Source organism: Mesitornis unicolor, unplaced genomic scaffold, assembly GCF_000695765.1.
Source record: "Mesitornis unicolor isolate BGI_N332 unplaced genomic scaffold, ASM69576v1 scaffold23355, whole genome shotgun sequence".
Taxonomy (NCBI): Eukaryota; Metazoa; Chordata; class Aves; order Mesitornithiformes; family Mesitornithidae; genus Mesitornis; species Mesitornis unicolor.
In genome coordinates, this window is record NW_010183793.1 from 1 (window position 1) to 25,685 (window position 25,685).

The window sequence follows — 25,685 nt, forward strand, 5'->3', positions numbered from 1 at the left end:
AGCCCGCTCAGATCTGCACCAGGGCTGCTCTTGACCAGCTGGTTCCTGTCGTGTGCTGACTGCTGGCCACACCTTGTGTTTAAATAGCAGACATGGGTAGCTTCGAGTACATACGTGTGTGTGTGTATATATATATATATATATATGCCTGTGTATACATGCATACACATGCATACCTGCAGGAGGAAAGAAAGCACTTCCTTTCCAGATGACCGGCTGAAGCCTTAGAGCATGAGATCTGATTCTGGCCAGCGTGTGGATATAGAGGAGCGAGTGTTGACAGCCGATTGTCATGTTGAGTCATTAACTGTGTGGTGCTTCCCCACAGGGCTGTTGTGCATTAAATGCTCATCTCAGGGCACTACCAACAGATCAGTGTTTATAAATATGTGTGTGTGTATGAAACTGCACTATAAACAATTTATGACTGACTGTATAGTTACATTTTGTTATACATAACAGTAGGTACAAATTGATTATAGTGCAGTTTAAAATAAGCTTATTTAAGTGGCATTTTAACTATTTAAGCTTTGTCAGCTCTCAGTGGGGCTGTGTAATTATACAGAAATGGAGATGGAGAGATGCAGTATTCAAACCTTTCACAAACCCTACTGCAAATCAGGATGTTGCAGGAGGTTATAGCCAGGTACTAGGCAGGGGAGGTAATTTTAGTTAACCTGTTAGATGTACTAGAAAACTTGAGAAGACAAGATGGTGATAGTAGTGTGATTTCCATTTGATGGGAAAAGTGAGGACAATAGACGTACAAAACACAGAAGTGAAGGGTCAAATGGGAGAACTGTGGAGTCAGCAAGAAACGAGGGTAGAGGATTGACTGGACTCTTGTAAAGAGAAAAAGGTCCTGAATTCACATATCAATTAGAAATCATGAATGTGCACCAACAACCTGCATCCAAGCGTGTAAGACTTGGTGAGGTGGGGAGACAGCTGTTAAAGGGTGACCTGAAAAAGTCCAGAGAAGAGCTGTTCCGAAAGGGATGGTTTGATCAGGAGCTGCGTTCAGTGCTTTGAGGATCAAGTCCTCCTGTTTATCTGAGGAAGAGTTTGTAAGGAACCTTTTCTTCCCTGTTTGATCCTCCCCACGTGTTGGAGGAGTTCTCAGCCTGTCGTCTTAGTAACAGTGTCCTTTCCCCACTCAGCATTGTTATCTCCATCCCATCTTAGCATTTGCCCTGACACGCTATTTATAGTTGTGTTAAAATCCATGAAAGATGTGCAGTGGGGTTTTTTTTTGTGTGCAGCAGCAGTTTGCACTCACCCTTGTTGTTAATGTAGCAGCTTTTTTGCTTTGAAGAAGCTGGGGCTGGAGAACCGATTGCTGCTTTGCCTGTCCCCAGAGCTGCCCAGCACCGGACTTCTCGTGTGCTCTTGTGAAATTAACTGTGCCCTCCTGTTCAGATCGTGTCCTTACCTGGACTGGTACCTGTCCCCACTCTTGGAGAAGAACTGTGTAGGTATACATAGCTCCTTGAAGGATGTGGCTGGGGGCACTGTGTGCCAGGGTCACTTTGGCATAATAGCAGCTATAAAAACAATTCTGAGAAGTCATGCGAAACATGAGGGAAAAGTTAATCACTTGGTATGTGAGTCACTAGCTAATTAGACCAAGATTTATTTCTCCCAAGTGAAGGCTGTCTCTTTAAAGTGACCCAAAGTGCTGATGCTGGCTAGCGAAACCCCAGTGTTTCCATTTTCGCTGAAGAAGCTCCAAGCTGAGGCAGAGGGCAGATTTAGGCAGGTGATACCAGGAACAGGCACAATCGCAGCCGTTCCTTCAGGGTAAAAGGGAGCAGGAAACAGCCCCATCAGGCATCTCCCAGAGCTGCACATGCATCTCCGAGGCTCTGTGGTTAAGGGATGGACACACAGCGGTTCTGCAAAACAGAAGACAGAGGAAGTCTCGGTATCTTTTATCAGTGGCTTCTTCCCATTAGAGCTGTTTCCCTCATTTCTTAACCTAAAAGACAGAAGGGTAGAGTGGTGGGAGTTTGTTCCTTAATTTCGCAGAAGCAGTGGAACAGACTTGGCACCTCTCATGGAAGAGCTGCAGATGTGGTCTCTCACAACCATTTCTTTTAGGACAGGCCTTCTAAACTTTTATTTTTTTAACCTTACAGCACACTGGTCCCGAGCAAATAAAACTGGCTGCTTCTGCCTCAAGTATGGGGCTGTACATCTTTCCTAACAAGTTATTGTCTGGCATGCTAGGAATACCTTTACCACTTTTTTTTGACAAAGCACCCAGGAAAACATGAACAGGCAGAGGGAAGCTCGAGTGGCTTGGTAGTTTATTTGTGATTGACTTCATATTATCTGGGGCACTACAGAAACTGGGGAAGGATTTGATCAATAAAGGGAACTATCGTACGTGCTGAGGATCATGGTGCTTTAGTCGCTTGACCAAGTGGATTGAAGTTGAAGTTTGTCTGACTGATCCCAGCTTAGGGCTGGCTGTACGCAAAGCAGATCTGAGTTAGCAGGGGGCCAGTGCTGCACCAAGATTAGGCTTTGTGGCGTTCATGATGACTCTGCAAAGTCTGCACAGCGCTCCCTGCTTTCTCTTCCCTGGCCAGACCTGGGGCAGGGGCTCCAGAGGGCCCTGCTGCTCACATCCTCGGCACTGCTAATCGTAACCCTGTTGAGCTCATTGATCATTGGGTTGGCCGTGTGTTAATATCCAAGAAGTCAAATCCCTCAGTAAATTTGGATAATTGAACTGCTGAAGGGTCAATTCCAGGCCTGTTAGTACTTTTGATGATGTGAAGTGTTCACTGAATGTATTTCTGTGTGCTGCAGCACTCAGTCCTGTGGATGATGTGACAAGATTGTCTCTTTGGTCCTTGATCTCTGCCTTGTCTTAGTACACACAGCTCCACAAATTGTTTGATATTTAAGGGCAGTTATATCTCATCCTTCTTGCTCCACTGAAGCTGAAATTGGGGCTTATACACAAATTTCCCTTCAGACACTGAATATGTGAAGGAAATCTAATTTTTACCTCTTACCTTAGCTGCTGGATAAGGGTGCTTTGAGCTGTTGAGTAGCTGTTGTTCCAAACCAGTAAAATGCAGTCATGGTTACTGTGATATTTTCCTATAGCTTTTCAAGAGTTCTTAGGTTCTCCAGATCTGCAGGTCTGATGCTAGAAAAATGTATAACAACAAAAAAAGCTGGGATATCTTGAAATGGCTTTTACTTAGGAGGTGTGTTACACTGAGCTAGCAGTGCAGCCAGTGATTACATGGATATGAAGTGAAACGTCACCAGAAGGTGGAATTCCCTGAAGGCAGTAGAAGTTTTGCCATCAAGGGAAATTCTGACCTGGAGTTCAAAGGCTTCGTAGCCTTAAAACAAACAAAACCCCAGATGTTGCATTCATGACTGTAGGAGTAAATAATATGGGATGTTTATTCATCATATCAAATAGCTACCCTCGACCTTCTCATTCATAGCAGATTTTAGTGAATAAGTCTTTAGAAAACTGTTCCTTCTTAAAGAGGAAGCTGTGCACGAGAAGGTCAAAGCAGTGGGAGGCACAGCTGAAAACCAAGAGCGTCACCTTTAACATCACTCCACAGGAAAGCATCCTGGAAGGAGACAAAGTAAAGAGAAAGGTGTAGATGCTGTCACCAGCTCCCACGCTTGCACATTATGGGGAAGCAGCCTGCCTGCAGTCTGGAGCGTGGGAATGGTGGGTCCCGTCTCTGATCCACGCCTAGTGGGAAAACCAAAATCCTTCTAGGGTGGGTCTGCCTTCTTGCAATACTGATAGTTCCTCTTCTCTCTGACAGGGCAACTGTACTCTGGCAAGATGCTCTCTCTCTGGTGAGTCTTACACTTTTATTTCATTTCAAACTACCTATACAGAACAGAGCTGATGATATAAATTGTTAATAGGCTTGATTGGGCTTTATTTCTGTCAATCTAATGAAGAAACAGTTGGTGAAATGAGTTGTGTTTCCATGTGAGTGCCTCCCTTGCCTGATGTGCATGCTGCCTGATCCATTTGGCTCTGGTGAAGATCTCACAGCAGCAGCACGATGTATTTCAAGCATTGCAGTGCTTGAAGCACATGCTGTTGTGAAGTCTAGTTCTCTGATAAACTCCTTTAAAAATGATGGGTGAATGTTAAGTGACATGTTAAATTCAGTATGCCTGTGAACTCCTCTTCAGTGCTTGAGCTGCATTTTCCCAGAGCTCTGTTTTTTCTAGCTGTACTGTGTTTATATAGCATTACAACACTCACTTCTGATTCCGCTTTGAGAAACCAGTTAAATCTGTTTCCCTTTTCCGCTTTCTAGAGTTCCAGTATCAGCTCTTTAGTAAAGGATGGGGTCAAAATTCTATCTCTTTTTAAAAAAGATCAAGTGGGGAAATGGTTTTTCCTTCTGGCATCGTGTAATTGAGATAATTGTGTTCTCCAGTTGCTACACTGACTCTTTAAGATCAGTCTGGAAAACTGCCCAGTGCCCTGAAAGAGACAAAGGACAGGAGTTCAGTGCGTAATAAAAATTGCAGTGTCAGGGCATGTGAGCAGTGTGGGAAGGGGACAGTGGGGTATGTGAAACTGAGAAGCTGTGCAAGTGCCTCCCTCCTGTGAGTTTCAGAAGAGAAGTGTTCTTGGGCCAGATGGTGGACAGAGAAGAGGGGTGATGGTGGCTGCTACTCTGCCCTGCACCCCATTTTCAGTCTGTTTTTCCTCACGTGTCTATGTGACTGAGGCTTCCTGGGAGTGCCACTTGAGGGACTTATGCCTTGCTCCTATTAGGAACCCTTTTGTGTTGGTGGAGATAACTCAGCAGCTACTGAGGTTTTAGCAGTCCTGGAGGTGTCCCTCATAGCTGTTTCCTGGTCTTGTTCTGACTGGGGCAGCTGCTGCTTTGTTTGCCCTTTTCAAGGTTATCTTTTTTAGCTTTTAGAACTGTTATTTCCCATCTCTGTAAATCTAAATGAAGACAAGACCACCGTTCTTGGTAGGCTCTGGGCAGGCTTGCTGGCACTGAGATGCCTCTGTATAGCTGTATTATCCACTTAATCCCAGGCTTCTTTCAGGGTGGACATTGGTGTCCTCTGCACTCTCTTACCTGACAGGGACACGCGAGGGCTGGACGGCTGGATAACGTTCCTGTGGGGTAACACCATTCTCATTCACAGGTGTGGCTGGGAGCCAGGGACTGGCTTACACCAACAGCAGGAAGCTCTTGTAAGTACCCCCAGGAAAGCTGCTATGTGGAGAGGCTGAGGCTGCTCTAGCCCTGATAGTATTTGGGGACTGGAAGGCAGATTATTGTTGGCTGTCATAAAATCCCTGTGCACATTGTAGGGGCGTGGAGCTAGCCCTTACAAAATCTAGCTTTTGCCATTCAGGAACTATGGCGAGCTTAAAGAAAATCAGCTTTGTTTGGAACCAGGTTCTGAGGCAGGGAAGGGACAGGAATAAGGGGACTGGTGATAGATGGATCTCTACCCTTTGATTGTCTCACTACAAGTCTGATTTGCTCTGTGGTGGCTTCCTGGTAGGATTTCTGTCAGGAGAAGTGGAGTGGTTTAGGGAGCTGTTGTTCACATGGAAATGTTTGCATTGCTGAGGTAGTCTTGTAAAAGTGTGTTTGGGGAAATAAGAGCGCATCCATAAAAACCTGAAATGCTGCTCTGTTTGCACCAGGTAGCCTATGTTAGAGGAGATGCTAAAGCACGTGTGCTTCAGATTTCCAAATGTGGTGGCCATCCTTTGGAACACTTGGGATTGCCAGCTGTCTGTGAAGGGATGTGGTGGAGAGAAATAGCTGTCTCTTGGATGTGTTGCTATAGGCAGTTTATGGTGCTTTCTCTTTTTTTGGAGCAATCTAGCAACTTCTGTAGAGATGACAGTCCTGATCTGGAGGTAAAAAATGGTTCCTGCATTAGTCTTGGGTTTAGGGTGGACTGGCTAGATCAGCCTTTTGTCAGTACTTAATCGACAGGGGTTCTGTCGAGTTGTCTCCTTAAATTAAAATTCCTTAAGTGCCAGTTCTCACTGAGTTTCTGAGTGCACTGTTGATGGTAAACTGTAATGTTTCCTTTCTTAGTGGGATTGTTGCAGCTTGAGCAGTAAGTAGGAGTCCCTTGGAACAAATACATCAAAACAGCTGAGCAGCCTTTCAGATCAGTTAAGCAAATGTAAATTCTGTACTTGAGCTTGGTGCCAGCAGCCTGCAGAGGAACGGACTTCTGTGTTCATATCTTTCTCTCTTTCTGCAGAGTAAATAGCTCCAGTGTCTTCGCTGTCCGTTACTTCAGAACCACTGCAGTACGTCGTAAGTAAAAAGTCAGGAGTCAGCGGGATGGCTCTTGTGCTGCCTGTTGCTGTCTTGACAACAGCTGGAGCTACCTTTTCCATCCTTGGTGTAGGCCCACTGCTGTCCCACCTCAATGGATGGCTGAGGGTTTATGTCCCAGAGCCCTAAGGATTTTGTCTGACATTCCTGTCACAACGTGACTTTCAGTCAGATGGGAATTTCTCTTTCGTTGAAATGTTAATCAGTGTTGAAGCAAGGAGAAAGCCAACATTTGATGTCTGTTGACCCACGCCCTCTAGTAGAGTCCTGATGAGAAGAATGAAGCAATGCCAGAAGTTTTGAGCTCCGAAGGTGTTTAAGTCTGTCTGTCTCTCTCTCAGGGGATGACGTGGTTACGGTGAACACACCAGCCTTTGCAGAATCAGTCACAGAAGGAGATGTCAGGTGGGAGAAAGGTAAGCAGGTGCCTCTTCCCAGAAATTCTCAGCACTGCTGCTGCTGCACTGGACAGCTTGGGGATGGATTGTATTTACTGACTGACAGCCTGCTCTGTGCCTTTCAGTCCGGGACTAATGAGGCAGTTAATTGCAGTTCTCCTAAGGGATGAGGGTTGCAGTTACTGCCTTGGCACCTCTCTGTCATGGGTGATGTTGGGTGAAGGATGATCTCTAAACTGGAATCAGACTCTGCAGTGGATTGATTGAGCTAGAATTTTCTTTAGGAGTTGTGGAGAACTGGGGTGAGAATATTCTGGGTTAGTGGGGGAGACTGCTGTGGGTTAAAAAGGGAGGCTGGAACACACCTTCCTCCTCACAGTGGTCTTCATATCTATCATTCAGCTGTTGGAGACACAGTGGCTGAAGATGAAGTTGTGTGTGAGATTGAAACAGACAAGGTAGGAGTTTTCTGGACCAAACCTTTTTCTAGTTCAGTATGGCTCCTCTTCCACTAAGAGCTTCCAGAGCATGCACGTCCTGCCTGTGTCTCCTGCTCCCTTCATGGAGAAAAGCTTTTCTCATCTAGTGAAAGCTGGCTGTGCCTTAAGCGAGCATTCTTTGATAGCTCTTCCTTCCTCATATATTTGATTATGTATCAGTGGTGCTGATGTTTGTTGGAGCTGCAGCTCCACTCCTCCTTCCAATTCCGGTGCTTTGAAACCTGTTTGTGTTTAAACAGAGGAGAAATCTGCAGATCCATAGGATGTCTTCATATTGTTTTAAATTTAGCTTTTAGGTTTACTTACTCCTTAAAGGACTCCTAAGCTTTGAAGTTCTTGGTAAAACTCTCTGCCAAGTTCTGCCTCGTATTGCTGTCAGTAAAATACTGGCAGCAGGTCGATTCTTGGTTGTACCCTGGAGCAGGATGATCAGGCTATATGTTACACTGCCAGCATCTCCTAAAACTTCTAAGTATTGGCACAAAATCTCGCTAGAGGGTGTGAAATCTGGTGCAAATGGTGTGAGACAGAATCACTGTCTGTGCCAAATCGCAATATGTATCCGCCCATGTTGGCATCTTTTCTTGAGCACTTGTTCTCCACCCAGTGTTTGGGGGTATTTCACTTATTTTGCTTTTTGCAGACATCGGTGCAAGTTCCAGCCCCGGCAGCTGGTGTGATCGAAGCCCTTCTGGTACCCGACGGTGGCAAAGTCGAAGGGGGGACACCTCTGTTCAAACTCAGGAAAACTGGAGGTAAGTCAGCCATGTGTAACTTGCATAGGCCTTCTGTGATTCCTGTTTCCACGAGTCTTTTTCTGAAGATGGAAGCAAAGTATAGGGATCTTGAGAGAGGTTAAATATTTCCTCTATCTGTCTCTGTAGCTGGAAGAAAATACTCCTATTTTGTTGTCCAATAGAAAAGCATAATTTTAGTTCTTCTGAAGGGGGAACTTTGCTTTTACTCCCTCTGAAGGAGCCTGGAGCTCTAAGCTAAAATTAATTGAGAATTCCCCTGTGAAAACTTCCTTCTCTTCCCTCATCTCTTTAGCATCCGGTCTCCTGCACAGTAAGATCCAGAGTGTCAGTGACTAAGACACTTTCACCATGGGATCCTCTTGTGGTGGCTCCTATCAGTTCAGTAGCGCTGAGAACAAAAAGGCACTCTGCTGGATAGTTAACTTTTATCACGTTGATTGGGCTCAGAGATCCCTGACAGTGGAAGCTGTGGTTGCCCTCACCATGATTATTCTTTGTCTTTCAGCTGCTCCTGCCAAGGCCAAACCAGCAGCAGCCCCTCCTCCTCCTGCAGCCCCTGAACCGGTAGCTGCAGCTCCTCCTCCCCCTGCTGCAGCACCAATTCCCACTACAATGCCACCAGTGCCGCCTGTGTCACCTCAGCCCATTGACAGCAAACCAGGTGAGGCAGCAGCTGTTTTCTCCTGTTTTCTCACCTCTCTTCCTTGGGGAGAGGAGAGTGTGTCAGGTTAAAAACTGCAAACAGCCTGGCATTTATAGTGAAGGCCTCCCTGTATTACTGCCCTGCATGCTCCAGACTGAAGAGCTCAACTGTGCCTGGTACCTGCACAGCCTGATATAGGGCTGCTTCCACACTGTGTTTCTCGAGCAAGGAGCTCAAACAGGCATTCTTCCTCAGGACATTGTGATCAAAGTCTGGCTTCCCTTTTTGATTGATGTGTTCTTTACCCTCAGTGTCTGCGGTGAAGCCGGCTGCAGCCCCAGCAGCAGCCCCTCCTGGGGAGGCAGTGCCCAGCAAAGGTGCCAGATCAGAGCATAGGGTAAGCTGTGGGAACAGGGGCCCTGCCAGCACATCTGTTGCTGAGTGACAACTTGTTCTGGCATAAGCCTTGAGCTTTCTGGATGTGTCCCTGTCTCTTTTTTCACACCCAGCTCAGTGGAGCTGTGGTAGATGGGGAAGTGGCCTTCATCAGGGCACTGCTTAGGGATGGGGTGGAGAAAGAGCCAGGTCCAATCTGACACAGGTCTCTTCTAGTCTTGTATTGAGCTCTCCAGATTAAGCAAGGAAAGGTTCAGTGTGACATGCTTGATCTGTCCACAAGCCCTCAGCAAAGGACTGAGGCTGTTGCACCTGCCTTGTGTGTTCTTAGGAGAACATGATTGAGCTGCCTGCTTTCTTAGTAGTCTTTCTCATTTCACACTGGCCTCACGCTGGAAACTGTGTGTTGAGCTGGGCAGCTCCATAGTGAAATAAACTCCTTGGCCTGTCTTGCTCCTCAGGGACAGCTGGAGTGAAAACCTTGGCCCTAGGCATCCATTACTAATCCATCAGATGGCAAGAAGAGCCTTTTGAGTTTGTTCTGCATTTTACCCCTTGGATGAACTTGAGCAGAGTCTGCTTATGTCTTTTTAATTTTCAGGTGAAAATGAATAGGATGCGTCAGCGTATTGCTCAGCGGCTGAAAGAAGCTCAGAATACTTGTGCCATGCTGACCACTTTCAATGAGATCGATATGAGGTGAGGAGGAGACCTCTTTTTTCCTTTACAAGTAGAAATAGATGCAAGCAGTCATCTTTAAATTGCAGCCAAGACATTACTGATTCTCTTTGGAGAGATTGACAGCACATCTTTTGGGACCTCTTTCGTAGGTGTGTACCACCATCTGCTCAGCATCATCAGAGCCATGCTGGTGGTGTGATATGAGGGGTACATAGCTTCCTAATGGCCTGTCATTCCTCAGAAGTCCTCTGCTGCTTGTGAAAGGGGCAGCCTGGTTCCTCATCTGTGTAGTTCTTGGTTGAGGACTGGTAGATATTGAGCAGAAGCAACTAGTGTCACTTGTATAGTGGCTGTCAGATGGTGCAGCTTCCCAGAGGCAGGCGGGGGTCTCTTGACTCGAATGCTTGCACAGACTGAGCCCACTAATGGCTTTGGAGGGTGGGCAGCTTATGTTACAGTGCATTAAGGGGAAATTGTGCCCAAATCAAATTGCCTTGTGAAATCCTATTCTGCTCCTTAAGACAAAACATGTAAATATTTGGGTCTCAGAACAATAAGGTTGGCAAAATAGTCTTGATTGGAGGGGAAGTGCTGCAGCTTTATCTCCTCTCAGAGGCTCATTGAGGTGTCGCTTTACGCTGGCCTCGGGCTCTCGTTGCGTCTGGTAATCTGGTTTGGATTGATTGCTGTGAGGTTGACTGGTGAGGGCCTGTGCTGGGGCCTTCTGCTTTTCGAGGTGGGGGGGGTCAGTGTCTGAAAGGAGGAAGCCTTAATGAGCCCGTTTCATAGCAAACCTCGTCCTCATTGCTGCAGTCCTTGCGTCTTGGGAGGCACTAATGTCTTTGGGCAGTAATCCTAGCCCTCAACAAGGTTAGGTGCAGGAAAACAAACACTCTAAACCATGGAGACCCCTGCCCCTTGCTGAAACTGTCTCTTCAAAGATTCAAGGTCTCTGGAGGGTGGGCAAATGCACTATGCAATTCCACAGCGTCTGGTATTAGCCTGGAATAGACAGAGCTTGTACTGCCATGGCACCTGGGAAGATTTCTGTCATATTCACTGAACTCTCAGAGCTGAAGAGTTGGGTGCAGAGGCCGTGTTGTGCTGGCTGGTGCTGGACTTGCACAGTGATTGAAGTCTTTTCCCTTGATCATCGTGTGCTTCGATTCTCTCTTGATATCTCCAGCTTTTCCACCCTTCTGGGCTTGACCCAGCCACACCTGGAGTGCCACACCAGTATCAGCATTGGTGTCTCCAAAAAACTGATGGCAACATCAGGCCTAAGCAGGAAATACGCTGTGTTTCGTCTTGTGTCTGTGCCTGGCACTGTGGGCCATGCAGGTTAACCCTGTCCTCCTGAGTTTGTGATGCAGGACCTTGTCAGATCCTTTGGCAGGGGCCTTACAGCCACCTTCAGCCCACTTCATCTATGACATTTGAAGAATTTTTCATGAGATTAGGGGTTTGCCAGTTGATGTTGCAGCTTTGCAGTCCTTGGGGCTAGCACTGAAATCTATTACAGAGCGAGGGAGCAATGTTTTTCTGGACTCCCTGTTGACCAGCGTTATCGTGTGTTTTGCAGCAACATCCGGGAAATGAGAGCTGTACATAAGGACCCCTTCCTTAAAAAGCACAACCTGAAGCTAGGTTTCATGTCAGCTTTTGTGAAAGCTGCAGCTTTTGCTCTACAGGACCAGCCCGTGGTGAATGCAGGTGAGTGATGACCCTTGCGTGTCTCACCAGTGAATGTGGCAGAGCAGGGGAAAGCAGGTGGCCAAGTCCAAGGCAGGGCTGATAGCTTGGACAAGCAAGTCAAGCGTGAAGGGAAAAAGGGGACAAAGTCCTGTGGGCTGCAGGTGATTTTGCTTAATGCCACTTATGTAGGTGGAGACAGCTTGCCAAGTGGAGCTGTGTTAGGAAGGGGTTGCCAGGAGTGGGGCTGTGCATACACAGCAGAGCCTGCCAGTTGGCATAGGGGTAGCTGCTGTAGGTACGATGCAGTTCCTGGGGGTGTGTCAGAGGTACTTGCTCAAACCCAGAAGAGGAGAATAACCAAGGCAATGTCTGAGGGGGACTGGCTTATCTGGGCTGTTTCCCTTTTCTCTATTGTGATGTTTCTCCCACAGGTGCAGTGAGGGCTCATTCTTCTCTGGAGTTATATTTAAGCTAGAGATGAGCAAGTTGTGAAAATTTTGTGGCTACTTCTGGCCTATTGAGCCCTTGATCTTGGGTACTGCATACGTAACACAGCTTTTTTTCTCCTTCTAGTGATTGATGACACGACCAAAGAGATTGTGTACAGGGACTATGTGGACATCAGCGTCGCTGTAGCAACTCCGCGGGTAGGTGCCTTGGATGCTTTGGCCATGCTTCCTGCAGCCTCAGGTCTGGGGTGGTTATATGCTTTTGAGCCAGCTCAGCTTTGAGCTCTGCTGCAGCAGAAGCCTACTGATGAGACTGATCTTCTAAATGAGACATCTGATACACTGTGGACTGCTGAGGTGGGTTTTGGGAGAAAATGGAGAGCTGAGAATATACTGCCACTGTGCTGGAGATGTAGTAACAAGGTCAATAGAAGGAGGGCCAAGTTAGGGAAACCCTTGTTTTTCATGGACCCATGAGGATATGGCACAGACAGTAAAAGCTTTGCATGTCCTGTACTTTGGCTAACCCTGCTATGCTGTCCCACCATTTCTGTAAATAACGTTGTTGTTTCAAAGAGATGTTCCTGTCCAGGGAGAGTGCTGGATGGATTTACAGGTGTTGAATTAGTTGCTTCTGTTGGGAGGCAGAGGTTTGGCCAGGACTGAAGTTCTGTCACTGCTCCCGAAGTCTAGGGGAGGTCAAGCACAAAGGGACTCTGCTCTTCTTACCTAGAAAGAGGTGGGAGCTGAACTCTGCCCAGTGCCTCACGTGCTTTTATGGCCATGGAGCTGGATCCAGACAGGCTTGGTTCACTTTATGAGTTGGACTTACAAAGGCAGAGAAGTTATCTCACTGTGTCAGTGCTTGTCGTGCCAGGTTTCCCGGCAGGCTGCCAACCACCTGCTGTGGGCTGAGGAGGAGGCAGGAACTCTTCTGGGCTGAGGCCAGGCTCCTGCCCTATAAAAGTTATCTGCGTGTCGCTGCAGTGAATTTGCTGATCATGCACTTTGCTTCTCCCTAGGGTCTTGTGGTCCCTGTCGTTAGGAATGTAGAAAACATGAACTTTGCTGACATAGAGCGTGCTATCTATGAGCTGGGGGAGAAGGTAAGGAAACATAAGAGGTTTTTCTGAAAAAGGTTGGGAGGAGTGGGAAAAATTGGGGATGCTGGGTAGGCATGAATTGATTCGGTCCCTCCATGTCATCATCTCTGACACACAGAGTCGTGCTGTGGAGAGTGATCCAGTTACAGCTGTAGCTGTGCCTTATAGGACAGGCCTGTCTACTTGTTGCCCTTCCAGAAGACAGCAAACTCTGCGTTAGTGACATGGTGTGTCTCCACCTTTGTCTTTAGAGGCCAGAGCTGAACTCCCCTAGGGTAGAATTCCCTGTGTCTGCCTGCTGCAAAAAAGAGTTGGAAGCAAAGGCAAGAGAGTAATTCCCAAAAGCCAGTAAATGTTCAACTCTAAAGACAGGATGTGTTTTCAAGTAATTTGTGATGGTTTTCAGCTGAGTAGATCAATAAGTGAAACTCTTGCCATCAGCATTTATTCCTAGAGAGACTGAACATCCAAACCCTTCTCCTTTGCCATCTGTGATCTGTGTGGCTTTCTAAGAACTTACTCTTTCTTCTAGGCACGGAAAAATGAACTGGCCATTGAAGACATGGATGGTGGCACTTTCACAATCAGCAATGGAGGGGTTTTTGGGTCACTTTTTGGGACACCTATCATTAACCCACCCCAGTCTGCCATCTTAGGCATGCATGCCATCTTCGACAGGCCTGTGGCTGTGGGAGGCAAGGTAAGTGGAGCTCTGCAGGAGGTTTCAGTGAACAGGGGAGGACTCAGTGGGGTGAGGACCATAGCTCATATGCTTTTTCTAGGGAGTTGGTGTCAACTTCTAAAAGGCTTTACAGTGAAGGAGGAGTAGAGTCTAATGGGTGTAGGGCAGCTTTGCTGGCACTGGTACTTGTCTGAAGTGTGCAGGGAGCCTTATCATATCTGTGAGGGGGAGGACTGGATAATCTCTGTAGGCATGGGGAGCAGGAGGAGGTTGTAGCCTTTGTGATAGAGAACAGTTCCAGAAAAGGACCTGGTCTTGTGTGGCGTGGGCCCAGCCTGGCTGGTGGTCAGTGCCTGGGCAAGTGAGGGTGAGTGGGTAATCCTGCCAGGCAGGACACATCCAGGAGGGCCTGAGCCATGGATTCAGGATGGGAAAAAGCCAGGTCTTCCCTGAATTCACAGGAGAGCATCTTGCAGACAGTAGGGCTGAGCTCACTGATGCCTGTCTTATTCCTCCCGTTCAGATCGAGGTGCGGCCCATGATGTACGTGGCGCTGACGTACGATCACCGGCTGATTGACGGCAGAGAGGCAGTGACTTTCCTGCGCAAGATCAAGGCAGCGGTGGAGGATCCCCGCGTGCTGCTGCTCGACCTATAGAGCAGCTGCACCCCCACACAACCCACCCAGGGCAGGGCCGCAGCACCAGCAGGAGCCACGCAGGGCATTCAGGAACTGCAGGGTCATTCCGGTCTCCCTCCCTCTGCTGTGATCGGAGCTCTCCCAGAGGGAATTGTGGGGATAGCTCCTACCTCCTTTCCTGTTCTGTTTAACAAAGGTTCAGTTTCTCACGAGGATCGCTATGCAGTGGGCCGACCACTGAATGGCACTGCCTTTCCAGAGCTATCTGTATGGCATCCTCTCCCTCACAGCACCAAACTCTCACCTCTAGCTTGTCCTGTACCAGTGGAAACTGCTTGCTGCTGCTGTGCTAGGGTACCCTTTCCTGCCACTCCAAGGCAGGTTCAGCTTTATTTCCTAGCACTGAGGTTCCTGGGAGGGAGAGGAGAGGAAAGGCTACTGTTCTGTCCCTGTTTTGCTTGAAAATATTTCACACTCATCTGCCTTGGAAGGGCAGTCTGGGGACCCCCAGGCCGCTTGCAGCAGAAGTTTTGATCAGAGCAGGGCCTGAGGTAGGCGTCACGCCTCTGGCAGTGCCCTAGTTACACTCCCTCCACAGACAGGATCGCAGCAGTGGCAGCTCCCCTGCTTTCACATGGACATTGTTTGTCTCTCTTCAGCCTGGTCACTGTGGCGTGAATGTTCATGTCTGGGTGGGCAGAGCCCGTCACCTCTGTGGAGGTAGCACTGTTCCTGGGGGAACAACCCTTTCACCATTACATGCCCGACACAGGGGTAAGAACCACCCCCCCTGCGGCTGTCCTTCAATCACAGCTCCCTGGTGGTGGATCTGACTGCTGGCTTCCTGCTCGTGAGGGCTTGGCCTGCTACCAGCAAAGAGACATCTGGGGAGGGCCAGGTCTTTAAGTGTAATGTATATCCCAGCCCAAGGCTGCTGGTTTTGGGGGGAGGGGGGCAGTCCTTAATCCAATAGCGCACACATGTATTGGGGAGTGAGGGGGTTGCTAGTGCCTGCAGAGTCTATTACTCTTACCCTCTACACAGAACTTGTAACTAAAAATATTTAACACAGCGGATTTTAAATGAAATAAAAACTGGGCAACGACTGCGAGCTGGGGTGCGTTTGAGGGGGTGAGCAGCAGCTCCTGGGCAAGGACTGGAGCATTGACAGCATCCCTGTGTCGTAAGAAGCCTGTTAACTGATGGTGAGAGAAAAGAGGATGGGAGCTGGGCCTCACCCTGGTGCTAGTAAATTGGGTCTTCTCTGGCTGTGAGTTCTGCTGTCCTCAAACCCTCTGGCACAGAACTGGCTCTTCCCAGCAATGAGGTTTTCGGGGCTGGAAATCCTTTTTGTGGTCTAGCAAACAATAGCAAAGAAATCCCAGTGTTTGCTAAACAGCGTGATGGCCCAGAGGGAGAACTGGGACAGGCTTTTAGAAGTACAGCTGCAGGGTCAGTTTGGTTTTCCCGATATAACAGGCGTGTTGTAAAGCATGAAAGTGGGAAAAGGACTGTTAAGAGTTGCAGAGAGACAGAGGCAGCAAGATTTAAGCACTGTAAAGCAAAAGCTGTCTGTGGTGCTGAGAGCATCTCCCTAAGGAGCTGTCCCTGTTGGAACAATCTGAAATCGTTCCTGGATGGTGGCAGGGTTTTTCCAGCTCTGACATCAACTTCAGAGAATAGTTTGCCCTTCCTGACTGTGAGTGAAGGGAGCCCCTTTTTACAGAAAACCACTGCGTTCCCAGCTGGCGTGCTGACAACAGGGAGAGCAGTTCCTAGTACTGGTTCCTAGGGCTTCCTGGCAGCTATGGACAAACCTGTGCCTGGAGTCGGCTCCCCTCTGCCTGTCCCTGGCTGAGGTAGAGGGGTTGGAGGAGAGGGAGGAAAAACCCCTCCCTGTGCTGGAAAGGAAGTGCAGTGACTCCAGCTGCTCTTGCACCAATCAATTGAATGTAAGAGAAGGTTCTGAACAAAAAATTGCTGCTAGCACCCAGTACCTCGTGCTGGTTTAAGATACAGAGGGCTCACCGTGACTTTGTACACAAATCTGGGAAGGGCGATGCCTGTATTTTGGCCAGAGCTGCAATAAATGAGACCTTCGATCTATCCAGGGAGTGAATGTACAGTCCAGCTTTTAAAGTGATGCTGCCTAGCAACTGCTTTATTTAATCTGCCCTCTTGGGGTTGCTGTAGGAGGGTCATGCAGCTGCTGTGCGTGAAGCTTCCTGGGTTTTTCTGACCCTCCTGAGTCATGCTCTGGGCACTTTGTTGGCACAGGCCTAAGAGTCAGCCCTGCTAAACCTGTACTGACTGAGGTTGGCAGCCAAGGTGGGTCCCTGTGGCTAGAGGGTTCAACAGTGCAGGCTGCCCTGGAGAGGAATAGCCCCAGGCTTAGCTGCTCCCTGCATCTGGCGTTAGTGGTCAGCTCCTTGCTCAGTTCTTTTGCTTCTGCACAGGCTTTGGGGTGTCCCCTTCCTTTTCTGGAGTGGGAGATGAGTTTCTCCCGGGCTCTGCTTCCCTCTGGTGGACAAGAACCAGGCTGTCAGCAAGGAGCAGGCGGCTGCTGCTGGTGGCAAGTTAGTTAGCCACAGGAAAGCTTCACTGGTGCCAGTAATTCCTCACTATCCGGGATGAGTGAGCAATAGGAGCGCGTGCAGGGAGAGGAGGGCCAAAACTACCCCACTGCCATCTCTAGCTCAGCCATGCACAAATGAGCACAGCGCTGGGCTGGCAGCAGACACCGTTTGCTCACACTGCTTTTTCTTCCATCCTGGTTTGTATTTACTCATATCCTCCTCCTAGCACTGCTAATTCCTAGAGTTCAGCCCTGAAATGCTCACTGTTTGTTCTACCAGGAACAACCATGTCCAAAGCCCAGCGATGAGGGCAGCGGGGCTGCTGTCCGGCCAGCACAAAGGAGCACCCAGGCATGAGCGGCTGGAGCCAGGTTGGGTAACGATGGCAAAGATCAAGGCTGGAGGAAGACACAGGTACTCTGCAATTTCCCAGCTCTGAGCTGCAGCCACATGGCTGTGCAGCTCCAAGAGGCCATGAGGCAAGCAGGGACACAAGGGGAGATGGTCACACACTTGGTGCCACCATCTGGGTTTTGGCTTTGGCTGCTGGGTTATGCCAAGCCAGGGCTCCCAGGCAGCTTTGAGACAGAATTGGGGCCCTCCCTCCCTCCCTCAGCTCAGGCCTCCCTGGTGCAGGTCAGAAACAAAAGGACACTTTTGCTAGCAATAACAAGTGGTTTATTCTTTCCAGTGAGCTGGGGAGAGAAGAGCAGAGGGCTCCTGCCCATCCTGTCCCCACAGCAGACATTACCCACACACTCATGCAGCCAGGGATGGGCACCAGACAGCAGCGCCTGGAGCAGATGCACTTGGAAGCCACAAAAAATAACAGAGGAGGGCAGGGGGTGTCACTGTGATAGCAGCAGAGATAGAAACCACAGGGAGGGAGTCCCAGGGCACGGTGCTAAGCTGAGCAAGGCATGCCCCAAAGGCAGAGCATGGCCTCTCCACAGCAGTGGGCACCTGGGCTCCCTTCCCCAGCAGGGAGGGCCTAGAGAAGACAACCAAACCACAGCCTCCTCCCTCAGAGACACCAACAAACACAAGCAGAGACAGAACACCTACGGCTTCAAAACCTCATGCGTGCCCCGTTCCAGGGCCACCCTTGCAGCAAACCTTCCCCAGCAGTGCCACCCGGGGCCACACACGCCAGGGACGGTGGCTGTGCCCAGCTCCCTGCAGGGAGGCCAGCCTGCCTAGCCCACCAGCTTGGCCCATGGGATGGTGCTGAAGAAGGAGTGGGACTTCAGCTTCGCCATGCCGCCTCCTCCAGAGCCCAAACGCTGCTTTGGGTTGTACTGTAGAAGCTGCAGAGAAAGGGGATGGGACAGCAGGATGAGGAGATGGGAACATGGGAAAAGCTACCCAGGCTGGACTCTTTAGACCCACCCTCCCCCCACCCACCCCAGCCCCTCACCTCGGTGAGCAGCGATGTAGCAGCCAGGCTGAGTCCCTCTGGCAGATGCAGCTGGGTGTGAGGTTGAATCCCTGAAGGATGGTTTTGGGACAGCGGCTGCAGGAGGCAGAGGGGGATGGTAAGCACGGGCAGTGATGAGGGCAGGAGCACCCTGATGAGCCTTCATTGCCACACAACGCCAGCACTATGCAGCAGGATTTAAAACCTGGGGCTCTGGGCACCCAGAGGCCACGCATGGGGGATTCATACGCCTGAAGTACCCTGGCACAGTGTTGAGGTGCTGGCAGGACAAGGCGCCCTCCCAGCCCTGCATGGCAGGGAGCTCTCACGCTACGGTGTCACCTCCTCCTCCCCCTCCTTGCACAGCTCCTCTGCCCCTTACCACTCCTGTCAGCAGCTCGTACAGGAGAGACCCAAAGCTCCAGCAGTCGGCTGCTTCAGTGGGCTCCATGATCCCCCCGACTTCTGCAGAAAGAGCCAGAGAGGTGATAGAGCTGGAGGCAGGCAGCACCAGTGGCTGTGCTGCGCTGGGCACGTCTCACTGCCTGCGGAAGCCCCCTTGCCCCCAGTTGGCAGCACTGGGGCGAGGGCAGGAGAAGGCAGAGGACACATCCCTTACCTGGGGCACTGTACAGCTCCTCCCGTGCCTCACTGCAGCACTGAGGCTCCACCTCTGTCCACTGCCCAAAGAAGGTGAGACGGACGTGACCTGCAGAGGCAAAATCAGGGAGGTTAGGACAAAGCTAGGGACCTTGGCTGGAGCACAAAGCCCAGCCATATCCCCACAACTGCGAACAGCCAGGGCACTGGACCCTGCCGTGCCCTGAGCGCAGAGGCACTGCGCATCCCCCGGCCTCCCAGTGCTTGCCCGAGGGGTGGGCTCCAAGCTCACTCACCTCAGTGCAGGCTGCAGTGAGGAAAGAAGCAGTTTTTAAAAGGAGGGAGGTTAGCTTTCCACTTGCAAAACTCTCTGCATTTTTCTTCTCCCAGGCAATTTGTACCTCTCCAGTTTGTCCCAGCTGAGCAGGGACTTGCACTCACCTTTCACTGACAGTGGTGCCCATGGCTCAAAGAGATGGGATGGCTCCACAATACCCCAGTGGACAGTAACTACAGGCAGGGGAAACTGCAGTCCCACAAACCTCAGGCACAACTCAGCTGGTCCCAGCCTCCCCGTGCTGGGATTTCCCAGGCAGCCAACCCTGACATGGGAGCAGGGCCAATGCATTCCTGTGGCTACACACTCACAGAGTGGGCTTGGTTGGAAAAGACCTTTAAGATCATCGAGTCCAACCATTGAACCAGCCCTACTGAGTCCACTACTCAACCATATCCCTAAGCATGCCATCTACTCATCTTTTAAGCACCTCCAGGAATGGTGACTCAACCACCTCCCTGGTCAGACCGTTCCAATTCTCGACAACCTTTTCAGTAAAGAAATTCCTCCTAATATCCAACCTAAACCTCCCCTGGTGCAAATATGGCCCCTGACTCTCCTATTACAGAGCGATCTCTTGTAATAACTGCTTGGAAATCCCAACTGAGACCACACTTCCAGGCTCAGAAACATCCAAACCTCCCCAGACTCCTGCCTTCCCTCAAAGTAAACTCAAGAAAGTCCATGTCTCCTGGAAATGGGGCAAACAGCAGTCGCCCAGCCAAGAGGCCAACCACCTCCTCCTCGGGGCACTACCTACCGGCAGCATCAAGCAGCAGGTTCCTGGGGTTGAGGTCCCGGCACAACACACCCTGTTGGTGAAGTCCCTCCAAGGCCAGGAGGATTTCTGCTGCCCACAGCTGCACCTGCTCCTCCTTCACAGCCCACGCTCTCTGGCCATGCCCATGGGAAGTCAGAGATCGGCTCTGTCCTGATGGTGCCTGCTCTCTGAGCCGGCCATGGGTCAGGCTCGCTCCCCTTACCACTGGGTCAGGCCTGTGGGGCTTGCCAGAACCAGACAGGGAAACTCCTGAATGAAGCTGCCTCTGACCCGAGGTCAGGAGGGGCTGAGTACAGGGAACCCCAAACACTTGCTGAGACTCCCCTGCCCCTGGCTGGCCCCCTCTCACAGTCTTTGGTATGGAGGCAGGCGTTTGGGGAAGCCTGGGGTCTTGCTGGGGGGCTGCTCTCTCCAACGCACAACCCATGCCACTGGTTAGAGAATTCCAGGGGTAGACGACCAGGACCTGGCTGGGGCCTTTGACTGATGCTGCTGGAACTTGGTCCATGACGCCGGACACAGCCTGTGTCCCGCTCAGATCCTGCCCTCCAGGGGCAGCCCTCATGCTGCTGGTGGGAGTCAGGCGAAGCTGGCAGTGGTTCCTCAAGCCGGGGTCCATGAGGTCAGGGGACGGCTCCCGAGCAGGTGAGGCATCCATGTTTCCCAATACGCGGTGGGTTGCAGAGCCTGGGAGGCCACTGCCTGTCCGAGCAGAGGAGATGGAGACTTGGCTGCTGCCCTGGGAGCTTCCCACACCATCCTCTTTGTCAGGGTCCCTCAGAGCTTGAGCAGTGTTTGAATCCGCAGAGCCCTGCTGGACTCCGTACTTGGAGCGGAGGTGAGACCACAGTGTCTCCCCTGGAAAGCACAGAGAAGAAAAAGTGATGGGGCAGAAAGCACCCCTGGTTCCCTGCTGCAGACACAACCTGCTCAGACACAGGCCAAGGCCCACACACTGGGGACGTGACTGAGCATCGTCAATCTCCCCAGCAAAGCTCAAGTTCATCAGAATATCCCCCAGTGCTGCAGTCACACTTTGCTCAATGCCACTACTCCCCCGGGACCTGGCACACCAAAGGCTCATCACCCCCTCCTTTAGCAGCCCTGGTCCCCTTTTGGCACAGTCTTCTTGATCCCAGCTCTGCCAATCCCATGTCACAGGCCAGCCACATCTTCACACACACCCTGATCCCCCCTGCCATTCCCACCTTCTCCTGAAAGCCTTTCCTCCTTGAATGATGGTGTTGCTGGAGAGCTCACACAGTGTGGCACAGAGCCCATGGGTCAGTGATGCGCCACAGCAGCAAGCCCTGGAGCCCACAATACACTGCCAGGGCTTCACAGCCTCACCACATTCAGCTGCTGGCTGCTTTCTGCAAATCCATCCTACAGCAATGCACAAGGAGCTGAGACTGTTCTCCAGCACATCAGCCTTCATTGTCACTGCTGCTGCTCCCTACACATCCATGCAACCACCAGAGAGCAAAGCAGCTCCTTGGGACCAGCCTCCACCCTGTCACACTTCACCAGGATGTGAGACAAGCCCCAGGCCTCCCTCCTTGTTGTACCTGAGCCCCTGTGTGCTTTATGCCCCTTACACCCCAATTTTCCATTTCCTCTCTTTGGTTTGATCTCCAAATCTAATGTGGCCTCTTTTTCTGTAACAAAAAAATCTGTTTTATGAAGGTCTTATCAAAAGATTGCTTTGTTCTACAACAGCTGGGTGAACTACCTCACTTGGTTCTCCTTCTCCATCACTTTGCTGGCATGGACAAACAATGTCAGTAAGATTAAGTGGATTTTCTTTTCAACACACTGGGCCACATCAACCTTTTTACGTCAAGGCATGACCATTCCCTCCCATGGAACTCAGTGGTCCCTAAGGCTAATTTCCATATAGCACCCCTACACACACCACCTCTTTCTCCTTGTAGGTCTCCACAGGCCCATTTCTACGTTACTTCCCCAGTCAGCTCTTGTCAAACCTCCAGAATCCCCAATAAAGCTGAGCAGCTCCTTCCACAAAGTCTCCAAGCCCTAGTACCCATCACCCTTCTACGAAGTAGACAGCTTGTGCTGTCACTATGAAAAACAGTCCCAAACCAGCAGAAGAAACCTATTTGAGACTCTTCAAAGAAAGGAAGGCTGGGGAAAAGAGGATGCTCCACAGACGGGAGGCAATGCTGTCCCTACTCACCCTGCACGTGCTCCAGGTGGAGGAAGATGGAGTCCTCACTCACGCAGTAGCACAGCAGTTTGACCATGAAGGGGACCCCATGAGGGACGATGGTCTGTCGCTCACGGGTCTCGACATGGGATTTGGGGAGACTCTGAGGAGGTACAGGTTAGATGGATGTTACAGCACAGTGGAGGCTTGGAATCCCTGCAACCCAGCCCCTGGCAGGGCAAGAGGCTGGCCAGAAAGGTCGCGCATCATCTGCTAAACCCAACGGCTGCCCTGCTGTGTCATCTGCAGCTGAGCTCCTGTCAGTCCCCAGCACCCAGCTGTGACCAGGCCAGGCTCTGCATGTGCCAAGGCAGAGCCCTCCCCACCTGCACTGTGGGATCCAGAGGGCACTGCTGCTCCAGAGCAGTGGTCTTCCTCAACTTCCTTCGATGTGAACCCATCATCCCAGCCCTTGCTCCTCTCCCCTCTGAAACTGATGCTTCTTCCTGTCATGCCAGGGCCTTCTTTTCCAGTTATTCAAGACCTTTATTTTTAGTTCCAAGGGCACTGGAAAATGCCTTAGGACTTGTACTGAGCACCTCACCCACCACCTTTTTCAGGGACTGACCCAGATTAACGTGGGCATAAGGCTTGACTTTCAGCATTACAAGGCAGAGAAGCAGATGACAGGAGAACCACTTCTGATCACAGAAGATGGCTGAGGCAACCAAAATAAGCTTTATGAACAATGACATTCCCCTAACACTTCAGTGATCTGCTGGTTTTTGGTCCTCTCACCTGCCCCAGCAATCTCCTTGGACAAAGAGACTCTGGCAGGACAGGGAGAAGCAGGCAGACGAAACCAAAAACACCCACCTTCAGTACAAAGGTCTCACCAGTGGCCGGATCCTGGACGATCTGCACCTGGGAGCAGTATATACAGGACCGGTCAGGAGTGGTGACTGCTCCCACCCCAACACACAGCCCACAGCAACAACGCAGGGACTCAGCTCTGAAACAACAAACTCCCACCCAACCAGACGAGCCTGGTGGTGCTCAAACTCTGCCCTTGAAATACAAAACAAGGTTACTAGCAATGAGATAGCCACGGAGCCAGGGAGTAGAGAGTTAATTAAAGAAAGAGGTGGCTCCCACACCACTTTTGCTTCCTTCACAATGAAGGGTTTTGCCCTGCTCCTTCTAGGCTCTGTAGGGTGCACTGGGCGGCCCACCTGGGCCTAGGCAGGACAGGAGCACCACATCTGTCCTGACAAACCCAGATGTGTGAACAGCAGAGGAGAGCACCGTGCCAGTTTGTGTATGGAGACTGTAAGCCAGCTTCACTCCAAGATGATGAAGTACTCATTAGTTTATTCATCTGTATAGCTTGTCTTCTGCTGAAGCCTAGGTTACCCATAGGAGTCCACCATCATGGTACCTAGGCATGAACCATGACTCTATGCATGGGAAAGAACCAGATGCATCAACCTCCTTCCTTGTAAACATCTTGGGAGATCTCGTAAGCAAAAGGAACGGGGACATTAACAGACTTCCCAACTAAGCCCTAAAGGCTCTTGCATCCTCTCCTACAGTTTTTCCTTGGTAGGAATGGTGTGGATGAGGGTTACCCTCATGTTCCTTCGTGGATGCACTCCCACCCCAGCTGCCAGGACCCTCCAGGTTCCACTCCCCTTTGGACCAGCACCAGCCTCCCCCCCAGTTCCAGGTCGAGCCATTACCTTATCGATCACTCCCACAACCTTGCACCGTCTCAGGTTCTCCACTGCCGAGCTCAGAGTCCTGATGGGCCGGAACCGCAGGCTGCTGTAACCCTGCAAAGTGGCGAGAGAGGAGGATGAGGACCTAGAGGTGCTACTGTCCATGGGAGCAGGTGGGAGGAGTCCCCTCATTTTTCAGAGGAGGCAGCAATACTGCCAGACTGGTCAACATCCAGACACAACGCTCCACCAGCCATGGTTGATTCCTAACATCAGCTGGACCATTTTCTTGTCCAGCTCCTGGATTTCTAAAATTTTCAGGGAAAGCTTGCACCTGCAGCACATATAAAAATCACTCCAAAATTTGTACCTGGACTGCTTCAACACTAAGGGGATCTGTATGGAAGGCAGTTGCCTTCTTCCTCTCATCCTCACCAGGCCCCAGCCCTGCCCCACCTCACTCTCCTCTCCCTTCATTACCCATCATCTTCTTACAGTGCAGCAAGCAGCCATCACCTTTGGTTTCCATCCAGATGGGAACAATAACAGGGAAGATGACGTTTTCAACATCTGGCAAGGTGCCATCCACAGTGGCTTCAGACCCACCAAAAATGCCCATTTTCACTACGGTGGCAGCAAGCCAAACACACGCACACCTTGGGGGGGTTCCTGGGAGCACCCCAGGCAAGCTTGGCCCACCTCAGCTCTTTGACGCAGGCAGGATGAAGTGCTGCCAACCCCCTCACAGCCGCCAGCACGCTAGGACACTCTGCAGCTGATGTGTCTGCCATTTTTTCTACATCACCTCACTGTGGCATCCGGCAGAGGCAGTCGAGGAGGCTCCCCAAGGCTGCCTTATGTGTCCCCCCCACATTCCCCAGTGCCACAGACCCGCTGTCATCCCACCCATGCTTCCCCACACCAGCCCCTCACCGTGGCGGTGGGATTGCCACCCCCTGCAGCCCGCTGGAGGTGGCAGTTGAAGATCTCCTCTGCGCGCCTCAAGTACTGCGTGATCTTCCGCTTCACGGCCTCCCGACGCTCCTTGTTGGGGTCAACTGCAGTCAAGACAGAGGGTGGGTGTGAGGGGCCTGCCACACTCCCCAGAGGGATGCCCTGGTCCCATTGCAGCGCTCTCAGCAGGGATGCTCTGGCTCCTTCGCCCCACCCCCCTCACTGCTCTCCCCAGAGGGCTGCCCCAGTCTCCTTGTCATTCTCCCTGGAGGGATATCCCAGTGCCCTCACATACCCTAGATGAATGGCCTGGTCCCCTAGCCGTGCTCCCTAAAGGGATGCCTTAGCTCCCTTGCTGGTGTTCCCAGAGTGATGCCCTGGCCCCCCGGCCATGCTCCCTGGAGGGGTGCCCCAGTCCTCCTGACCGTGCTCCCTGGAAGGATGCCCTGGTCCCTCACACTCCCCAGATGGATGGCCTGGTTCCCTGGCTGTGCTTTCCAGAGGGATGTCCAGGCCTTCTTGCTGGTGTTCCCAAGAGGGAACGCCCCAGTCCCTCCCTGGTCCCCTTGTCATTCTCCTCGGAAGTATGCACCAGTCCCCTAGCCATGTTCCCCAGAGGGATGCCACGTCCCCCCTGCTGGTCTCCCCAGAGGGATGCCCTGGTCCCCTTGTCATCCTCCCTAGAGGGATGCCCCGGTTCCCTCACGCTGCCCAGACGGATGCCCTGGTATCCCCGGAGCGATGCTCCAAGCCCCGCGCCGTGCGGGGAGGCCGGGCGCACCCTGCACGCCGCGGAGCAGCACGTCCACGCCGTTCTGGTAGTGGTTGAAGGCCTCCTCGTAGTCCTCGCTG

At 51.1% G+C, this 25,685-nt stretch overlaps 2 protein-coding genes across 2 annotated transcripts; one reads left to right on the forward strand and one right to left on the reverse strand.

Moving 5' to 3' along the window:
• Positions 1-3,763: 3,763 nt before the first annotated feature.
• DLST (dihydrolipoamide S-succinyltransferase (E2 component of 2-oxo-glutarate complex)) lies at positions 3,764-14,964 on the forward strand (the record flags this gene model as incomplete). The annotated part of the gene is given in 14 exon segments (XM_010184271.1): positions 3,764-3,846; positions 5,176-5,224; positions 6,262-6,317; positions 6,680-6,754; positions 7,139-7,194; positions 7,880-7,991; positions 8,500-8,655; positions 8,949-9,034; positions 9,635-9,732; positions 11,297-11,427; positions 11,983-12,056; positions 12,881-12,964; positions 13,494-13,661; positions 14,167-14,964. Coding segments are annotated over 14 exon segments (1,363 nt in total), but the record flags the coding sequence as incomplete, so codon positions are not given.
• Positions 14,965-18,055: 3,091 nt separating this feature from the next.
• RPS6KL1 (ribosomal protein S6 kinase-like 1) lies at positions 18,056-25,681 on the reverse strand (the record flags this gene model as incomplete). The annotated part of the gene is made up of 10 exons (XM_010184272.1): positions 18,056-18,166; positions 18,277-18,372; positions 18,659-18,741; positions 18,896-18,985; positions 19,974-20,852; positions 22,192-22,324; positions 23,038-23,085; positions 23,901-23,993; positions 24,813-24,937; positions 25,615-25,681. Coding segments are annotated over 10 exons (1,725 nt in total), but the record flags the coding sequence as incomplete, so codon positions are not given.
• Between the last annotated feature and the right edge of the window lie 4 nt (positions 25,682-25,685).